We start from the raw sequence: 15,794 nt of genomic DNA, 5'->3' as shown, positions 1-15,794 counted from the left end.
AACAGCAGAATGTGCAATTGATGCCACATGAGCACTATCACTTATGTACTTTTGAAAACCTGCACAGTAAACAAACATCACTTTCTTTTAAACCATATTCTGACAGCAACCTTCTAGTCTAAAGCAACTGTAGAAAGGACTACATAGAACTAAGGTCTCCTTGACATACCCTCTCTGCAAAGCTTGCTCATCTCGACGAAATTAAGGAGAGCGCTTTTTCCACAGCTGCCCCTACTCTCTGGAACTCCCTCCCGATATTGTCTGTCTGTCTTCTCAGTTCTACGTCTTTTAGAAGAGCCCTCAAGACTTACTCTTTCAGACTGGCATAGGACATGACTCAGCCAGCATGTTCTTCTCTGAAATATTTATGGTTTGCGTTTACCATAAATGTGAAAACAGATGTTCTTATTTTACAACTTTTATGTATGTTTTGCTGTACCCTGCCCCTGAACCATGGAAGGGCGAGTAATAAATATTTTAAATAAAATAAAGTATTAAGGAGTAATTTTGTAAACCACGCACAAGTCGGCCAGCCAACAAATATACACGCACATTAAACCAATTTTTAAAGTGGACTTACACAATTGAAAATAGTTCCACTAAATTTACCCACACACATTTATGCGTGCTATTAAGTGCACAGAAAATTTTCAGGAATACATGTTTGAATTTTCAAAATGTATACATGTAAATCCAAAACCGCTCCCCAATGTCAACCCCAGGAATGCACACAAGTTTACCCACATATCAGATGGGCAATTTTTAAAAAGTCCATTTTTGCGGTGTGTGTCACATTACCTCACTTGGTGGTGATTATTGGCTATTGAGTCACAAAAGACATTAAAAAAAAAAAAAGGCTTTGTTTGGCTACTACTATGTTACAGATAACATGCAGTATCTGTTTTACCCATGACCATGCTTTTGAAAATTACTCTTCCTATAATCTATTCATTTCTGAGCAGTTTTTCTTATTTTAATAAAAGAACAAAATTAGTGCAGCAAGTGGCAGACAAGACGTACCAAGCACTAGTGTTAGTGCTTTCATCAGCCACTCTTAGAAATGGCTTGTTTGCTGTTTCTTTTTTTTTTTTGTTAGCTTTTTATTAACATAACGCAAATCAGAAATGACACTGAAGTTAAGGTATGCTGTTCATCCTGTGAAAGGAGGCTCTTGCACGTTTACAGGCAGACAGCAATCCTTCAAATACTCCTGACATTCTAAGCTTCAGTATGTCATGATGGGATGTATTCACCTGCACAGAAATGATCCAATTAAACGCCAATCCTGGGTCCTCTTCTGCAAAGAAGTGATGATTGAGGATTTGCTGAACAGAGACAGGGCAGAGGTTTGATCAGTACTTTCCCTATTTGCAAACTGTCACAGATTAAACTGGACAGAAATATTCAGCAGCACATGATGCCCAGAGATAGAAATGTAGTTTCAGATTTTCATGAAGTATACCTGAAATTCAAAAAATTCCTATCTGTGCCACTCAGCTTACTGGAATGTGTCAAATCTATCATCCTATCTTTGGCCAGTATCTGTGTCCTTAAAGGCTGAACATATTTCCCTGTTTTCAAAATCCAGCTCAGACCATTGTGTTTCCTCCAAGGAACTACAATGCTCCTTATTTCTAAATGTCTTAAGTTTGACCTTTTATACAAAGCTGTTGTCTTCAGGTCCCTACCACCTGCGCCATTGACTCTAGACTCATGGTTTACACACAGGCATTCTGGCTGCTCTCCAGGAAAAACACATGGTCTCCACCTTTATATGCCTTATTGTAGTGTCATCTCTGTGTATAGAAGTGCTTGTGCAGAGATAGCATCACCGAGGCCCACCGTCCGGACCGGATCCTTACAAATCAGAACAGGGGTGAAATGGAATGAGACATCTCCCCTGTGCCAAATGGACACTGGGTCAGAAGGACTAAAAGAGATTTTTGAAAACTCCGCTGTCCGAGAAGTCACAAATTCTAAGGGTGCTTTCAGAAAAACATGGTCAATGTTGATGGTTTCAGTGTCACAGGCCTGAGTGCCCGCTACCTGCGCACCAGCAGCCAAGGCTGCTCTCTGGTTACCCCAGAAGCCGTCCACAGTAGCCAGTATATGATAGGCCAGCGTGTGGAAGTGAATGCGGGTGAGATCTGATCCTTTACCCTCCTCAGTTGTTTCATGCTCCTTCAGGATCCAGTAGATTATGTCGCTGACAATGCCAACATCAGGAACACCATTCCAGGAAGCCAAGGAGGAGTGGGGGCCAGAGGCAGATTGGGAGATAAACAGCAGCTCTTGTTCATTCAGTCCAATGGAGTTCAACAAAGGGAACACCTGCTAACAAAACAGAAGATGAAATAGCGCTTCTGTGGAAAAAGGTCATGCAAGCCAAGAAGGCTCTTTACAGAACACCCAATTCATTCATAAACACCTACAGGCTTAAAGAGTGATCTACTATGGTACAAGGCAGACCAGATAACATGCTAGGTATGTGGTAGGAGTGCTGGTTCTACACATCAGTCAACTGAGGACTGTAAGGTGTCTTTGAGCAAGCTGAGTACTCCACTCCAAGCTCCTCGATATCAGGGCAGTATCTAGAGCAGAGGTTAGGGAAACATGAGGACAAAATGAACAGAAGTACCTCACATTCAAAAACTTTGGAAAGCATTAAGTGAAATACAGTGAAAATGTTAGGAAGCACACATCAAGGAGTGTTCAAGCAACTAAACTCTTGCTTTGGATGACATGTCCCATTTCCATTTCATATTTTGGGACAGCTGCTGCCATATGTAGTGTAAGTGTGGTTGGACTTGTTTGCTGCATGGAGTAGAGGAGGTTTTCCTTGCTGAATTATCATTTTCTTTTTTAACTAAAAATTATATGTAGTGGCTGTGAATGAGAAATATATATATAAATATGTTTTATTCATCTTATAATGAACAGCACATAAATAATAAAACCCACATATGTCAATCATAGTTGAACAGAGATAGATAGTTATAGATTAAACAGGCAGTGTCCTGTAGTTAGAGTAATGGACTGGGAACCAAGAAATTAATTCTGATCTTGTTTTTATCACCAATACTCATTGTGACCTTGTCACTATCTGCCACTGCCTCATGAGACCACTTAGATTTTAAGCCCTTTAGGACACAAACTGTACATTTATGTAATTTGTTTTAAGACAAAATCTCTTTAGGAAATGGAGGGGTTAGCAGTGATCCTGGTGTAGGGGTTTTGTAGAGTTGCATAGAGGTGGTGTGCCTCCGAACAGTATTTGAATACACACACCACCATAGTATTCAAGCATTGTTCGGAGGCACACCATCTATGAGCAATCCTAGAAATGTCAGTGTTTTTGGTAAAACAAAAAACCCACAGCACTTCCTGAAGAGATGTTGATGTGCAGGGGAGAGTCTTCTCAACAAATCGTGCGCCTCCCACCTGGCACACTGCTCCAGCTGAGCTACAATGCCACTACTGCAAGCATTCTCAAAATGAGAAATCACAGTTCCAGCATAGTAGCTCAGTGAAAATGGCATGTTAAGTAAATGTCTTCATTTGCTGCCATGTGGCATGGATGCCAGGGGTGTCCAACTTCTGACTTAAACATTTAGAATTTGATGTCTGGAATGTTATGCACAGTTTCTCCTGGAACAAAATTATTGCAGTTTTCCATTTCCAGCTTTTTTTTTTTTTAAACTTTCTTTATTCAAGAGACAAACCTTTAAAAACAAGAAAGCTCCTCTATATCCATCAGGTAATGTATAGGAAACAGTGTATGCCCAAGATTGTATATGCCTAGAGTTGAAAGAGGTATGGGTCTTATTGAAATTGATTATACCTATAGAGCTACCATGATAGGACTTCAGGAATATTTAAAGGCATCATCGGATCCAAAGGCTAAAATAGTGCAGAAGAACAAAAGTGAACAAGCATCCAGTCTCAGTCCTTAAGCTAAGACAAGCATTCCAGCGAACAGAGGGAAAATCCACCAGTATATAAAGGTAAGAAGCTACAGAATTAGCAAAACAAGAGAAAAAAAAAGAATCAGACCAGTAAACAAGGAAAAATAATTGGCAGAAGCATAAGTTCAGTGGGAAGTACAGACAGTTACTTCAGCAACCCCACATGGATCAAGATTTCATACAGCAGTGGCTGAAGAGAGGTGAACTCAAAAGCTATGGATGAGAGACTGGTAAATGCAGCCCAAGATAGTGGGCTATGGACAAGATAGTTCACAGCCAACATAGAAGAGACTGGTAAAACAGACAAATGCAGATTCTGCAGAACAGAACAGGAAACAGTTACACATCTTGTTTCTGGATGTGATGTACTGTATACACAGAGGCACAACAAGGTAGCACTGCTTATTCACTGGAAGCTGTATAAACATATCACCAACTGGGAACACAACCCTTATAGAGTGGAAGCGAAGAAAGAAGTTGTGATCACTTGGGACATTCCTATTGCCACCGACAGGAAGATTGATGCATAGAAACCAGATATTGTGGTAAAGGAGAAGAAAAGCAAGAAAGGCATTGTTGATAGAGTTGTCAGTACCCAGTGACTATTCTGTGGATCATATGGAGAAAGCAAAGAACTTACATATCAAGAGATGCAATCAGAGAAGAAGAAAATGTGGCAGAAAGATAAAGGAATAGTGCCAATTATATTGAGTGTCATTGGCCTGATTAAAAAGAATTTCCAAGCGCACCTTAATATGTTGGCAATAAAAATTACACTCTATGAACTCCAGAAAGCAGCTCTCTTTGGCATAATTCAAGTATTAAGGGCATTATCATAAAATCTGAGAGACTGAGATCAACCCCAGCATACCATGCTTATGAATGAGGTTCATTCCTGTCAAGGTATGTAAAACAAAATAACCTGTTTGGAAAAACTGCCCAAAGGATGTTGACCATCATCCACTAAAGACAAAGAATACTGGCGGGCTGAGGTCAGCACGGGAGCCTATAAGGGAACAGCAAACTTAGTCTCGGTCTCCATCTGCTAGTTGGAAGCATAAATCAGGCAACTAGACTGGTCTGGCTGGCTGATGAGGAAGAAGACTTTTCCACTTTGCCAAGACAAAACATAGCTGTAAAAGAAGTCTGACTCAAGTTTCAAATAAGCACACTTTTAGAGACTAAAATAAATAAAACAAAAAGTGTACTGATGATTTCCTTTTCCTTACGGTGGATAGATGGATTCAGGACCATGGGTTATACACCAGATGGAGACAGAGTAAACTGACATCACAGTATATATACCCCGGCAGTGACATCAGCCTGCCAATATTCTTTTCAAAAGCAACTGTGGACAGACTAGCAAAAACGTACTTAAAAACAGACAACCGGGGGCGCTGTTGAGCTGCGCTACGAGATGGTCGCGTGCTAGCCGTGCTCCTTCCCTGAGCCCTCAATAAGCTTATTTTTGCAAGGTATCTGGATCTGTTTTTTTTGCACGAAACGATAAAAACCTGGCGGGGATTGCGATTCAAATGGCCGCGAAGAAAAAAACCGCTGACCTTAAGCGGTTTTCTTTTAGCAAGCTCCCTGATGATTTTCCCCTGGATGATGGCGGCGAGCAGGCCCTACAGCAGCGGGATGAGTTGGAGGAGACGCCCGCGACGGACTCCGGGGCTGATACTACCGCAGACCGGGTGACTGGCGGCCTGCACCCAGACATTCCCACGAGGACGGAGATCCGGTCCTGGTTCTGCGAGATCCGCATGGACCTTCGGAATCATAAAGCGGATCTCCTAGCCAGCATGGCAGAATTAAGGGAAGATTTTAATTCGCTGGGCCACCGTGTGGACGACATGGACGTCAGACTTGATAACCAGTGTGCTCACCTGGCCTCCCTTGATACCCAACAGATGCAAGCTTCATCTACTGTGGATTTGATGCAAGAAAAAATCGAGGACCTTGAGAACAGGGCTCGGAGGTCCAACCTCCGCATTCGCGGGGTGCCTGAGACTGATGTATTTCTTGATTGCATGCAAACGGCGGCGGCCATTTGCAGGGCTCTCCTCGTGGAACATAGACTGCCTGGGAGCGAGCTACAGCCTGAACCAGTGATTGTGCTGGAGCGCGCACACCGGGCTTTGGGGCAGAGGAAGGACAACCAGCCAAGGGATATTGTGCTTAAATTCCTCAATTATCAGCAAAAGGAGGAGGTGTTCGCTATGGCTAGGTCCCACCCTGGGTGGACCTGGCAAGACTGCCATCTTGCTTTTTACAACGACTTGGCGCCCTCCACATTACAAAAGCGCTATCAGCTCAGGGAGGCCACAGCTGCCCTACGCCAGGCGGAGGTTAAGTACCGCTGGTCTTTTCCGTTCGCTTTGCTGTTTCAGCACAAGGGGATCTCTTATAGGATCAAAACTATGGCGGATGCTGCCTCTATTTTTCAAGAAGCAGGCCTCGCACATTCTTTCTCAACTGAGGCGCACGCTCCTAAGCAGAAGCGCACAGACGCCACCCCACGTTGGCAGAGACCGGGTACTGGCAAGGGACGTTTGCGGCGGCAGGCCACCCCAGTCGTGCGAACCCCAGCGGATCAAGGATGACCGGTTTGCTGTCGGCTGTAGCACTCATGTTGGGAGTTAGTACGGCGTACCGGCTGCTGTACGAGCCTCTAGTTGGGACTGCCTATTTTTCTTGGCTGCAAGGTTTGGCTGATTGCCACTTTTTTCACATTTTACACATTTCGTGCCTTATTGCATTTTTGTGTCAACAAACCCAGATGTTATGAGTTATCTGTTATATGCTGTTTCTAATATTATATATTGCCTAGTTATGAGGGGCTTTGGGGGGGGGGGGGCTGGTGGTCGGCTGATGGTGCGGTTCATTTGTACCCCCCGGGGTTGGGGCCCGCGAGATTTGGTAGCGGACCCTTTTCATGTTCAACCCATCAGAGACAGAGTTTTATTTCATGTCCTATTGGGATGCCTGGCTTACCCTGCTTTTAGTCAGGGGTCCGGGACCCATCCTCAGCGATTTTTTCCGTCAGGTTTCTATATTGTCATGTGTGGTATTTCAGAGTATTACTGTTCGCTTAAAGGGTCTTTTATGTTTTTCGTATGGTTAAAATAGTTTCCCTAAATGTTAAAGGGCTAAACACATATAGAAAGCGTTTCCTTCTTAAGCAGGAACTGCAGAGACAAAAGGCTGACATAGTATATGTGCAGGAGACACATCTTAAAACCAAGCATGGGCACCTCTTGGGGACTAAATCTTTTCCTCATGTGTATCATGCGGGCTGTGGCGCGGGTGCCAAGTACACTGGGACGGGGATCTTACTTTCAGCCTCCCTGGTTTATGAATATGTCTCCCATATCGTGGACCCCAAGGGGAGGTATTTGTTGTTGAAACTTAAGCTGGGTACACAGATATATACTTTGGTTGCGATATACGCACCTAACCAGGCTCGGGGTCCCTTTTTGAGGGATATACAGAATCTGCTATTGAATCATGCGGAGGGCTTTATTATCCTGGGTGGCGATTTTAATATCACCTTGCAGCAGGGTTTAGATTCCTCAACGGTACAATCCCATACTCCTCAGTCATTACGCAAACAATTAAAGAATTTAATAACAGATTGGACCCTTGTAGACATCTGGCGAGCTCGTCATCCTCACTCCCGGTCATATTCCTTTTATTCACACCCTCATGATAGCTACTCCCGACTAGATTATTTTTTGGTGGACAAACAACTGGGCAACAAGGTGCGTACTGCTGACCTGGATGTTATATCCTGGTCTGACCATGCACCCATTATTTTGGATCTGGATGTGAGTGATGGTGATAGGGGGGATTGTTTTTGGAGGTTGAATGAGTCACTCCTCCAGGATGTTCCCTTTGTACAGAAACTAGAGTCCCAGCTTTCTGAATACTTTACTATTAATAGTACCCCAGACATCAATCCAGGTACTGTGTGGGATTGCTCTAAAGCGTTTGCTCGGGGTCTCATGATTTCTAGAGCGGCAGCGTGCAAACGTAATAAGGAGAAAGCCAGGGGGGCTCTATTGCATGCCATTAAACTTCTCTCCCAGGAACATATGCATACCCTTTCCCCTCGGTGCTATCAAAAATTATTAGCAGCAAAATCCGAACTCTATAAACTGGACAATGCTCAGTTGCTTTATGCTCTAGAACTCACCAAACAGGCCTATTACGAGGGTGGGGATAAGGCGGGGAGATTGTTGGCGCGCAGTTTGAAAGCCAAGATGGCACGTAATACTATTTCTAAAATTAAGTGCACCCAGGGCACCATGCTGACAGCCTCACAGGAGATACGGGAGGCGTTTTCCAGATTTTATGGTCACTTGTATCTAGCGAACGAGCAGATTTGTCAAGACCACATCCTCCAGTATTTAAACGGGGTATCCTTGCCCAGTCTCAACTCGGCCCAGCTCCAGGATTTGGACGCTCCCATTCTGGAAGCGGAAATCTTATCGGTTATAAAGACCCTTAAACCGGGTAAAGCTCCGGGACTAGACGGTCTATCAGGTATCTACTACAAGAAATGTGCTCATACGATAGCTGGCCCGCTGGCACAATTCTTCAATAGCTTACGAGTAGAGGGTTCTATTGCTCCCCAAGCTAATGTGGCTGGTATCACGGTTTTACCTAAGCCTGGGAGGGATCCGACCCAATGTGCCTCCTACCGGCCCATCTCGTTAATAAATGTTGATCTCAAGATCTTAGCGAGAATCCTGGCCCTCCGTCTCAATAAATATCTACCCTCCCTAATCCACAATGATCAAGTGGGGTTTGTTCCACATCGTATGGCCGCTGATAATATTCGCAAGGTCCTGGATCTTCTATGGAGGGTCCATACGACTAAGGAACCTGCAGTGCTGCTTTCCCTAGACGCTGAAAAAGCGTTCGATCTGGTGCACTGGCCCTTTTTATTCGCTACCTTACAAACTATGGCATTTGGACCACACTTTTTACAGTGGATCCAAAAGTTGTATGATCATCCGCAAGCGAGGGTTAAGGTAAATTCTGGGTATGGTCCCCCTTTTAGCATTGGTAGGGGTACTAGGCAGGGATGCCCCCTGTCACCCCTATTATTTGCTTTGTATTTGGAGCCACTTACTACCAGAATTCGCAATTCCCCGGCAATTCGGGGAGTTGAAGTGGGGGGCGCTACATATAAATTGTCTTTATTCGCAGACGATGTTTTGTTATTTTTGACAGACCCTATGTCCTCCCTTTCCGGGGTCAAGCAGGAGCTGGACGCCTTTAGTGCTGTGTCTGGCCTTAAGGTCAACCTTGACAAGTCCGAGTTGCTTAATATTAACCTGCCCGTGGAGACTGTGCAGCAGATCAAGGGCCGTTTCCCTTTTAAATGGGCCAAATCCCATATTAAATACTTAGGGGTGCGAATCTCCTCACATATACCGGACCTCTTCCAATTGAATTATTCACCTTTGGTGGATAAGATCATTATTGAAATGAGTCGCTGGAATCGAGGCTCTTATTCATGGCTCGGCAGAATTGCTATTGTTAAGATGACTGTCCTGCCGAAATTCTTATACCTGTTTTCTTCTCTACCAGTGTACATCCCTTTGCCCACCCTTCGTCGCTGGCAACGTAAGATTTTTGATTTTATATGGCGCCGACGCCCCCCCCAGACTGCCCCGTACTCTTCTCCATATACCAAAACAGCAGGGAGGTATGGGAGTCCCACAATTACTGCGTTATTACCAGGCGGCACAACTGCGGGCTCTTTTAGATGTTAATCGCACTACGTTCCCAAAGCAGTGGGCACAACTCGAGCAGGCTATGGTGGGTCCGATGGCAATCACTGCCATGCCGTGGCAGCCGCGCGATGTTTGGAGCCCTGTCCATTGTATTCCTTGGGCCTTGGAGACTACGTTGCGAGTCTGGGGGCAGACCCGCAAGCACCTTCTGGGGGATTTTCAATATGCTTACCAAACGTCCCTGGCTTTTAATGCAGGTTTCCCCTCGGGAAGCACTTCCCCTCATTTTTCCTGTTGGCGGGAGAAAGGGATTTTTACTATTGGGCATTTTCTCTCACAAGGATCCTTACTCCCATTGGATCAATTGGCACTTAAATATAATTTGCCCCCTCTAAATTTTTTAGCCCATGCTCAAATTGCTCACTATATTCGTTCCCTGCAACGGAAGGGCCTGCTACGACCGGGCCGATCCATCATAGAGTCCTATTTTCTGTATAGTGATATTCTCAAGGGCGCTATTTCTAAACTCTACCAACTTTTTTTTCCTCAAGGCATTGAGCACTGCACCTTTGTCAAACATTGGGAGGTGGATTTACAGACGCAGTTGGGGGCTCCCACCTGGGGTGCCATTTTGAAGCTAGCTGGCCAATGCTCGATCTCTGCTAACCTCCAGGAAAATTGTTACAAAATGATCTACCGGTGGTATCTGACCCCTGACAAATTACATAAATTTTACCCTCATATCGGGGACAAATGTTGGCGTGATTGTGGTGCTGTGGGCACTTATTTGCATATCTGGTGGCACTGCCCTAAGTTGGTTCCTTTATGGCGGGAGCTTTTTGCATGGTTGGGTGGTCTATTGGACATAGTCATGAGCCCTACTGCAACCACAGCTCTGCTACAGGTTTTCCCTGACACTGTGCCCAAGAAGTATCATAGAGTCTGCGCTCAGGTGTTTGTAGCTGCCCGCAGCCTCATAGCGGCCAAATGGAAGTCGGGGGACGTCCCCTCCCTTAAGGAGATCAAGGGGAAACTTCACCTGTATTATCGGTTGGCTTACTTGACAGCCTCCAGACACCACCGGCTTCCTTCCTTTACCGTTTCCTGGAAACCTTTTGTGATTGCATTAGGCTTGACGTAATCCTTTTTAACCTCTGGATTTGTTGCTGGAAGGTATGAGTCCCCATCTTGAGCTGATTAGCTTCCTGCAGTATCTAAGTGTTTTGCCCTACTCCATTTTTCAGTGAATGATGCTCTGTACCACTTATGATATTAATTCCATAACTCGTGTTATGTTTGCAGTCTACCTTTTGGTATACTCACCGACCTGTGTAAGGTGCTCTGACGGTCTCTATGTTGATCTTTGCTACTCTGTCAGGGGGGAAGGGGTGGGAGGGGGGGGGGGGAGGGGGATATCGCTCAGGGGATTTCGTGGGGGTCAATGGACTCCTACCCTTTTGAGTTGTACTACTGTTTGCTTCTTATGTGGATGTGTATTTTGTTATAAATTGAATAAAAATTGTCAAATTCAAAAAAAAAAAAACAGACAACCATTTCAGTACTCAACCAACAATGAACTTATGCATGCTAGTCTAGGCCTGGATGAACACTTACCCACAGAAGGACCATCACACAATCATTTGGCAGCTGAGAGCGGGAAGCTGAATCCATCTATCCACCTTAAGAAAAAGGAAATTATCAGGCAAGTAGTAATTTCTAATTTCCTAGCATGTAGACAGATGGATTCAGAACCAATGGAATGTACTCAAGTTACTCCCGAATAGGGTGGGAGGCTGCCCGCTGTCCAGTCAACACAGCTTGTGCAAAGGCTGTGTCTTCCCAGACTTGCACATCCAGACAATAATACTTGGAAAGGTGTGAAGGAGGACCATGTCACAGCTCGGAAAATGTCAACGGAAGACAACAATCTAACCTCCGCCCATGACACTGCCTGAGCACTAGTGGAGTGAGCCATAACCTAAGTAAGCAAAGGCTTTTCAGCAGCCACATATGCAGCTGTGACCACCTCCTTAATCCAGCAAGCTACTGTAGCCCACAAAGCTGGTTCGCCTTGTTTTCCTCCACCATGAAAGACAAAAACGCAATCTGTCTTTTGGAAAGGTTTAGAAACCTCCAGATACCTCACGACATGTCTCTTGACATCCAAGGAACGTAACAGGCGATGTTCTTCCGCATCTCTTTCTTTATCCAAGGACAGCAAGGAAATGGACCAATTCAAGCGAAAATCCGAGACCACTTTAGGCAAGAATGAAGGAACAGTATATGCAGCTGTTTCACTCCTGGAGTCGCCCGAAGAAAGACAAGGCCTGCAGCTCAGAAAATCAACGTGCAGAAAAACTGCCACCAGAAACACATTTTTCAAGGTCAGTAACTGCAAGGAAAGACTTTGCAGTGGTCGAAACACTTGCCAAACTCGCATATAGGCTAGGGAAGTGGAGAACTTTCAAGCTTCAGTCTGTCAGGAACAAATGATGGCATACACTATTTGCAAGGTGTTGAAATCAATATAGTCACGTAAAATGTGGCAAATTGGCTGTTTAGGATATGTGAATATGGAAATTTGAAGCACAGTGGTGTACACTACGCAGTGTGTGCAAGGGAATTGTACCCAATCATTATCATTGACCTGAATACAAGGCAAAGTATGCACTAATTTGTCGCGAAGATTTGGCCCTCTTGTGCGTGCAAAACAAGGTTCGTCTCCAAATACTTTATGCATTTGTAACATATGCCAATGACCATTGGTGCAGTGCAGTCAATCTTATATTAGAGATTCTTCACATTCTATTCAAATACTCCAATCTCAGCCTTCATAATTTTTTTAATTTAATTTTTCATAAATTTTACAAACACAAGAATACCTTGTACCAGTAAATGGGGAATGTGCAATATTAAGAGTTACAATAAGTAACAAAGTAAACAAAAAAAAAATTGGATTATACACATTCCTCTAATAAGAAAAATGGGGGAGACCAAGAAAGAAAAGGAGCAGAAAGAAAAGAAAAAACAAGAAATAAAATTAAGGAAGAATAGTGAGAAGAAAATTCCCGGCATCTAAACTATTGGCCAATCTTACAAAGAGTGAAGAATTTTCATAATTTTTTCAAAATATTTTTCATTTAGATTGGTTCTTCTATTGTTCCATTTTTTTCATATTTAAAATAGCTTTTTCTTGACTGTGTACTCCAAATGCATTCTGAAGGACATGCCAGTAGTATGATCTTCATTTAGGTTGGTCCAGCTTTAAGCATTCTATTTTTATTCTATCATATCTTTAAACCGATCTATTGGTAAGTGACGTCATATGTGCCATGATGCAAGATGTACCACGCTTAGTTACACTGCACTGGCTCGTACAAAAACCGGTTGATTCTATCAGTAGCTAGTCTCATTGTAATTTCCCCTATTAGAGACACTCACGGAAGGCAGGCTCGCATCAGGACTGTGCGTTTGCTTTTAAGTGTTTTTTTCTTTAAGCCTTTGTTCTATGCAGTTTTCTGTATATTATGTGTTTTAAGACCAGCACTAGAATTGTTTTGATTTTTAGTTTGTAGATTTCCTATGTCCAAAGATTTTAGTACTTCTAAACATGTTTCTACTTTGTTAAAGTTGCCGGTATGAGCCCAGCTGTAAATGGTAGGTCAAAGCCTTTTAAAATCAGCATTAGACTACATGGTGTCATAAGTTTTAACTATACAAGAACTAGACAAGTTCAATTCTAAAAACTCTTTGAACCCCTATTCAATACCCCATAGAACAACACAAAGAATTCCATAGAACATCACAAAGAATTCCCCAAAGAATTCTTCAACTTTAACTCCTTGGCAGCCCAAAAGTACAAAATGCAATTCCCAACCTCCTGACAGTCTTAAAAGCTATACACAACCCCACACAGAAGTTATCTGCCTCTGCCTATATTAGGCTATGTATATTGTATTTCTTTGTTTAACCCCATATATTCATTTCCAAGTTATTCTTCCTGTTCTCTGTAAGACATTTGCTTGTCACTGTTATTGTTCAAAATGTAAACCGAATTGATCAGTAATTCTGTTATTGGAAAGTCGGTATAGAAAAGTTCTAAATAAATAAATAAATAAGTTTTAGCTGATTAAAAATTTATTTTTAGCATACATGATCCAATTATTCCATGGATCTCCTTCTCCTGATGAAGCCCTTTTGAGGGTGAAACCAAGGACCCTTTGTTGAGTGGAGACAGCTATAATTTCAGCCTTCAGAGCACTGAAGAAGTTTCATTAGTCATCGTTTATGAAGAGCTGTGACTAGCAGTTGAGCAACCTTATGGCATAGTTGTTACGTTATCAAGATATGCTAGGATAGTTCAAGATTTTGCATTGGACCATTGACCTGTTAAAGGTATTTCAGTTTTAGAATTCTAGTCTGTGATTTAACAGACAATATCTTTAGATATTTTACAATATCTAAAGATATTGTATATCATCTTTTTTCAAAAAAGAATTTTTGATAAAGATAAAGTTTTTTGTAAAATACAAATTTCTTGCATGTTAAATTACTTCAGAAATTAATCAGAATTTATCTGTTAAACATGCCACTTGTTTAAAGTAATATCAGAAAAACTAGTGAAATATGTGATAGGATTACAAACAAAATATGAAAAAATCACATATATTGACGTGAAATTATCAGAACAGGTTCACCCTCATATATGAGCCATAGTACATCTACACTAAAACAGTGTTTTAACTCTTGTGCACTTATTGTAAATGTGCTCGCTCACCTTGTATAATCATGGGATGACCTTTTTTCTGTCACGTTAAAGTGTGCCACTTTTATAAGCAGAAAAAAAATTTTTGTAGGAAAGGTAAAATTTTTTTTGAAAAAGAAACAACTTTTTAAAAAATATATTATATTAAAGCTCTGACTCCAATCAAGAAAAAATGTTTTTCAAAGGAAGAGAAAACTTATCTTTTCCAAAGAGACAGTCTAGAGCAAGAAGCTCGACAGGTAAGTAATTTCTCCATTTCCTAGCGTGTAGCAGATGGGCTCAGGACCAACGGGATGTATAAAAGCTACTCCCGAACCGGGTGGGAGGCTGCCCATGTCCCACTTAGTACTGCTCTCGCAAATGCAGTGTCCTCCTGAGCCTGAACATCCAGGCGGTAAAACCTGGAGAAGGTGTGGATGGAGGACCATGTCGCCGCCCTGCAAATCTCGGCGGGTGACGGCATCTGGTTTCTGCCCAGGACACCACCTGGGTTCTAGTAGAATGGGCCTTGACTTGTAGAGGCAGCGGCTTGCCTGCTTCTACATAGGCCGCCTTGATGACTTATTTGATCCAGCGGGCTATGGTTGCCCGCGAGGCCACTTCCCCTTGCCTCTTCCCGCTATGGAGGACAAATAGTTGGTCCATTTTTCGTACGGGTTCCGACATTTCCAGGTATCTGGATAGAAGTCTGCCGATGTTGAGGTTGGTGTAGGTTTCGAGCCTCTTCTGAATTCTTAAACTCATCCGGCGATGGTAGCGAGATGGTTTGGAGATGAAAATGAGACACTACCTTGGGGAGGAACGAGGGGACCATGCATAGCTGGATGGTTCCCGGGGTGAGCTTCTTGCTCTAGACAGTCTCTTTGGAAAAGATAAGTTTTCTCTTCCTTCGAAAAAAAATTTTCTTGATTGGAGTCAGAGCTTTAACATAATATATTTAAAAAAAAGTTGTTTCTTTTTCAAAAATTTTTTTACCTTTCCTACAAAAAAATTTTTTTCTGCTTATAAAAGTGGCACACTTTAATGTGACAGAAAAAAACTCATCCCATGATTATACAAGGTGAGCAAGCACATTTACAATAAGTGCACAAGAGTTAACACACTGTTTTAGTGTAGATGTACTGTGGCTCATATATGAGGGTGAACCTGTTCTGATAATTTCACTTGTTTAAAGCAAGCATGAGTGTTCATAATTTGTTTTTTTGAATATCTAGATATTTATATTGGAAACTGGAGAAATTACTTACCTGATAATTTCGTTTTCCTTAGTGTAGACAGATGACTCAGGACCAATGGGTATAGTGTACTCCTGATAGC

The 15,794-nt window shown here is 42.8% G+C and overlaps 1 protein-coding gene across 5 annotated transcripts in view; it reads right to left on the bottom strand.

The window, feature by feature from the left end:
• Positions 1 to 912: 912 nt before the first annotated feature.
• Positions 913 to 15,794, bottom strand: part of ADPGK (ADP dependent glucokinase) — a 55,106-nt gene continuing 40,224 nt past the window's right edge. For 3 of the 5 annotated variants that reach the window (XM_029575818.1, XM_029575819.1, XM_029575814.1), the window contains one exon: positions 913 to 2,334. In XM_029575818.1, the coding sequence (XP_029431678.1) occupies positions 1,780 to 2,334 (555 nt within the window). In that variant the 3' untranslated portion in view covers positions 913 to 1,779. The remainder of the gene's footprint in view (positions 2,335 to 15,794) is intronic. The other 2 variants (XM_029575815.1, XM_029575817.1) reach the window with 1 other exon arrangement.

This window comes from Rhinatrema bivittatum, chromosome 13 (assembly GCF_901001135.1).
Source record: "Rhinatrema bivittatum chromosome 13, aRhiBiv1.1, whole genome shotgun sequence".
Lineage (NCBI taxonomy): Eukaryota > Metazoa > Chordata > Amphibia > Gymnophiona > Rhinatrematidae > Rhinatrema > Rhinatrema bivittatum.
Note: the sequence above shows the minus strand (reverse complement) of the source record. Positions and strands in the feature narration are given on the sequence as shown.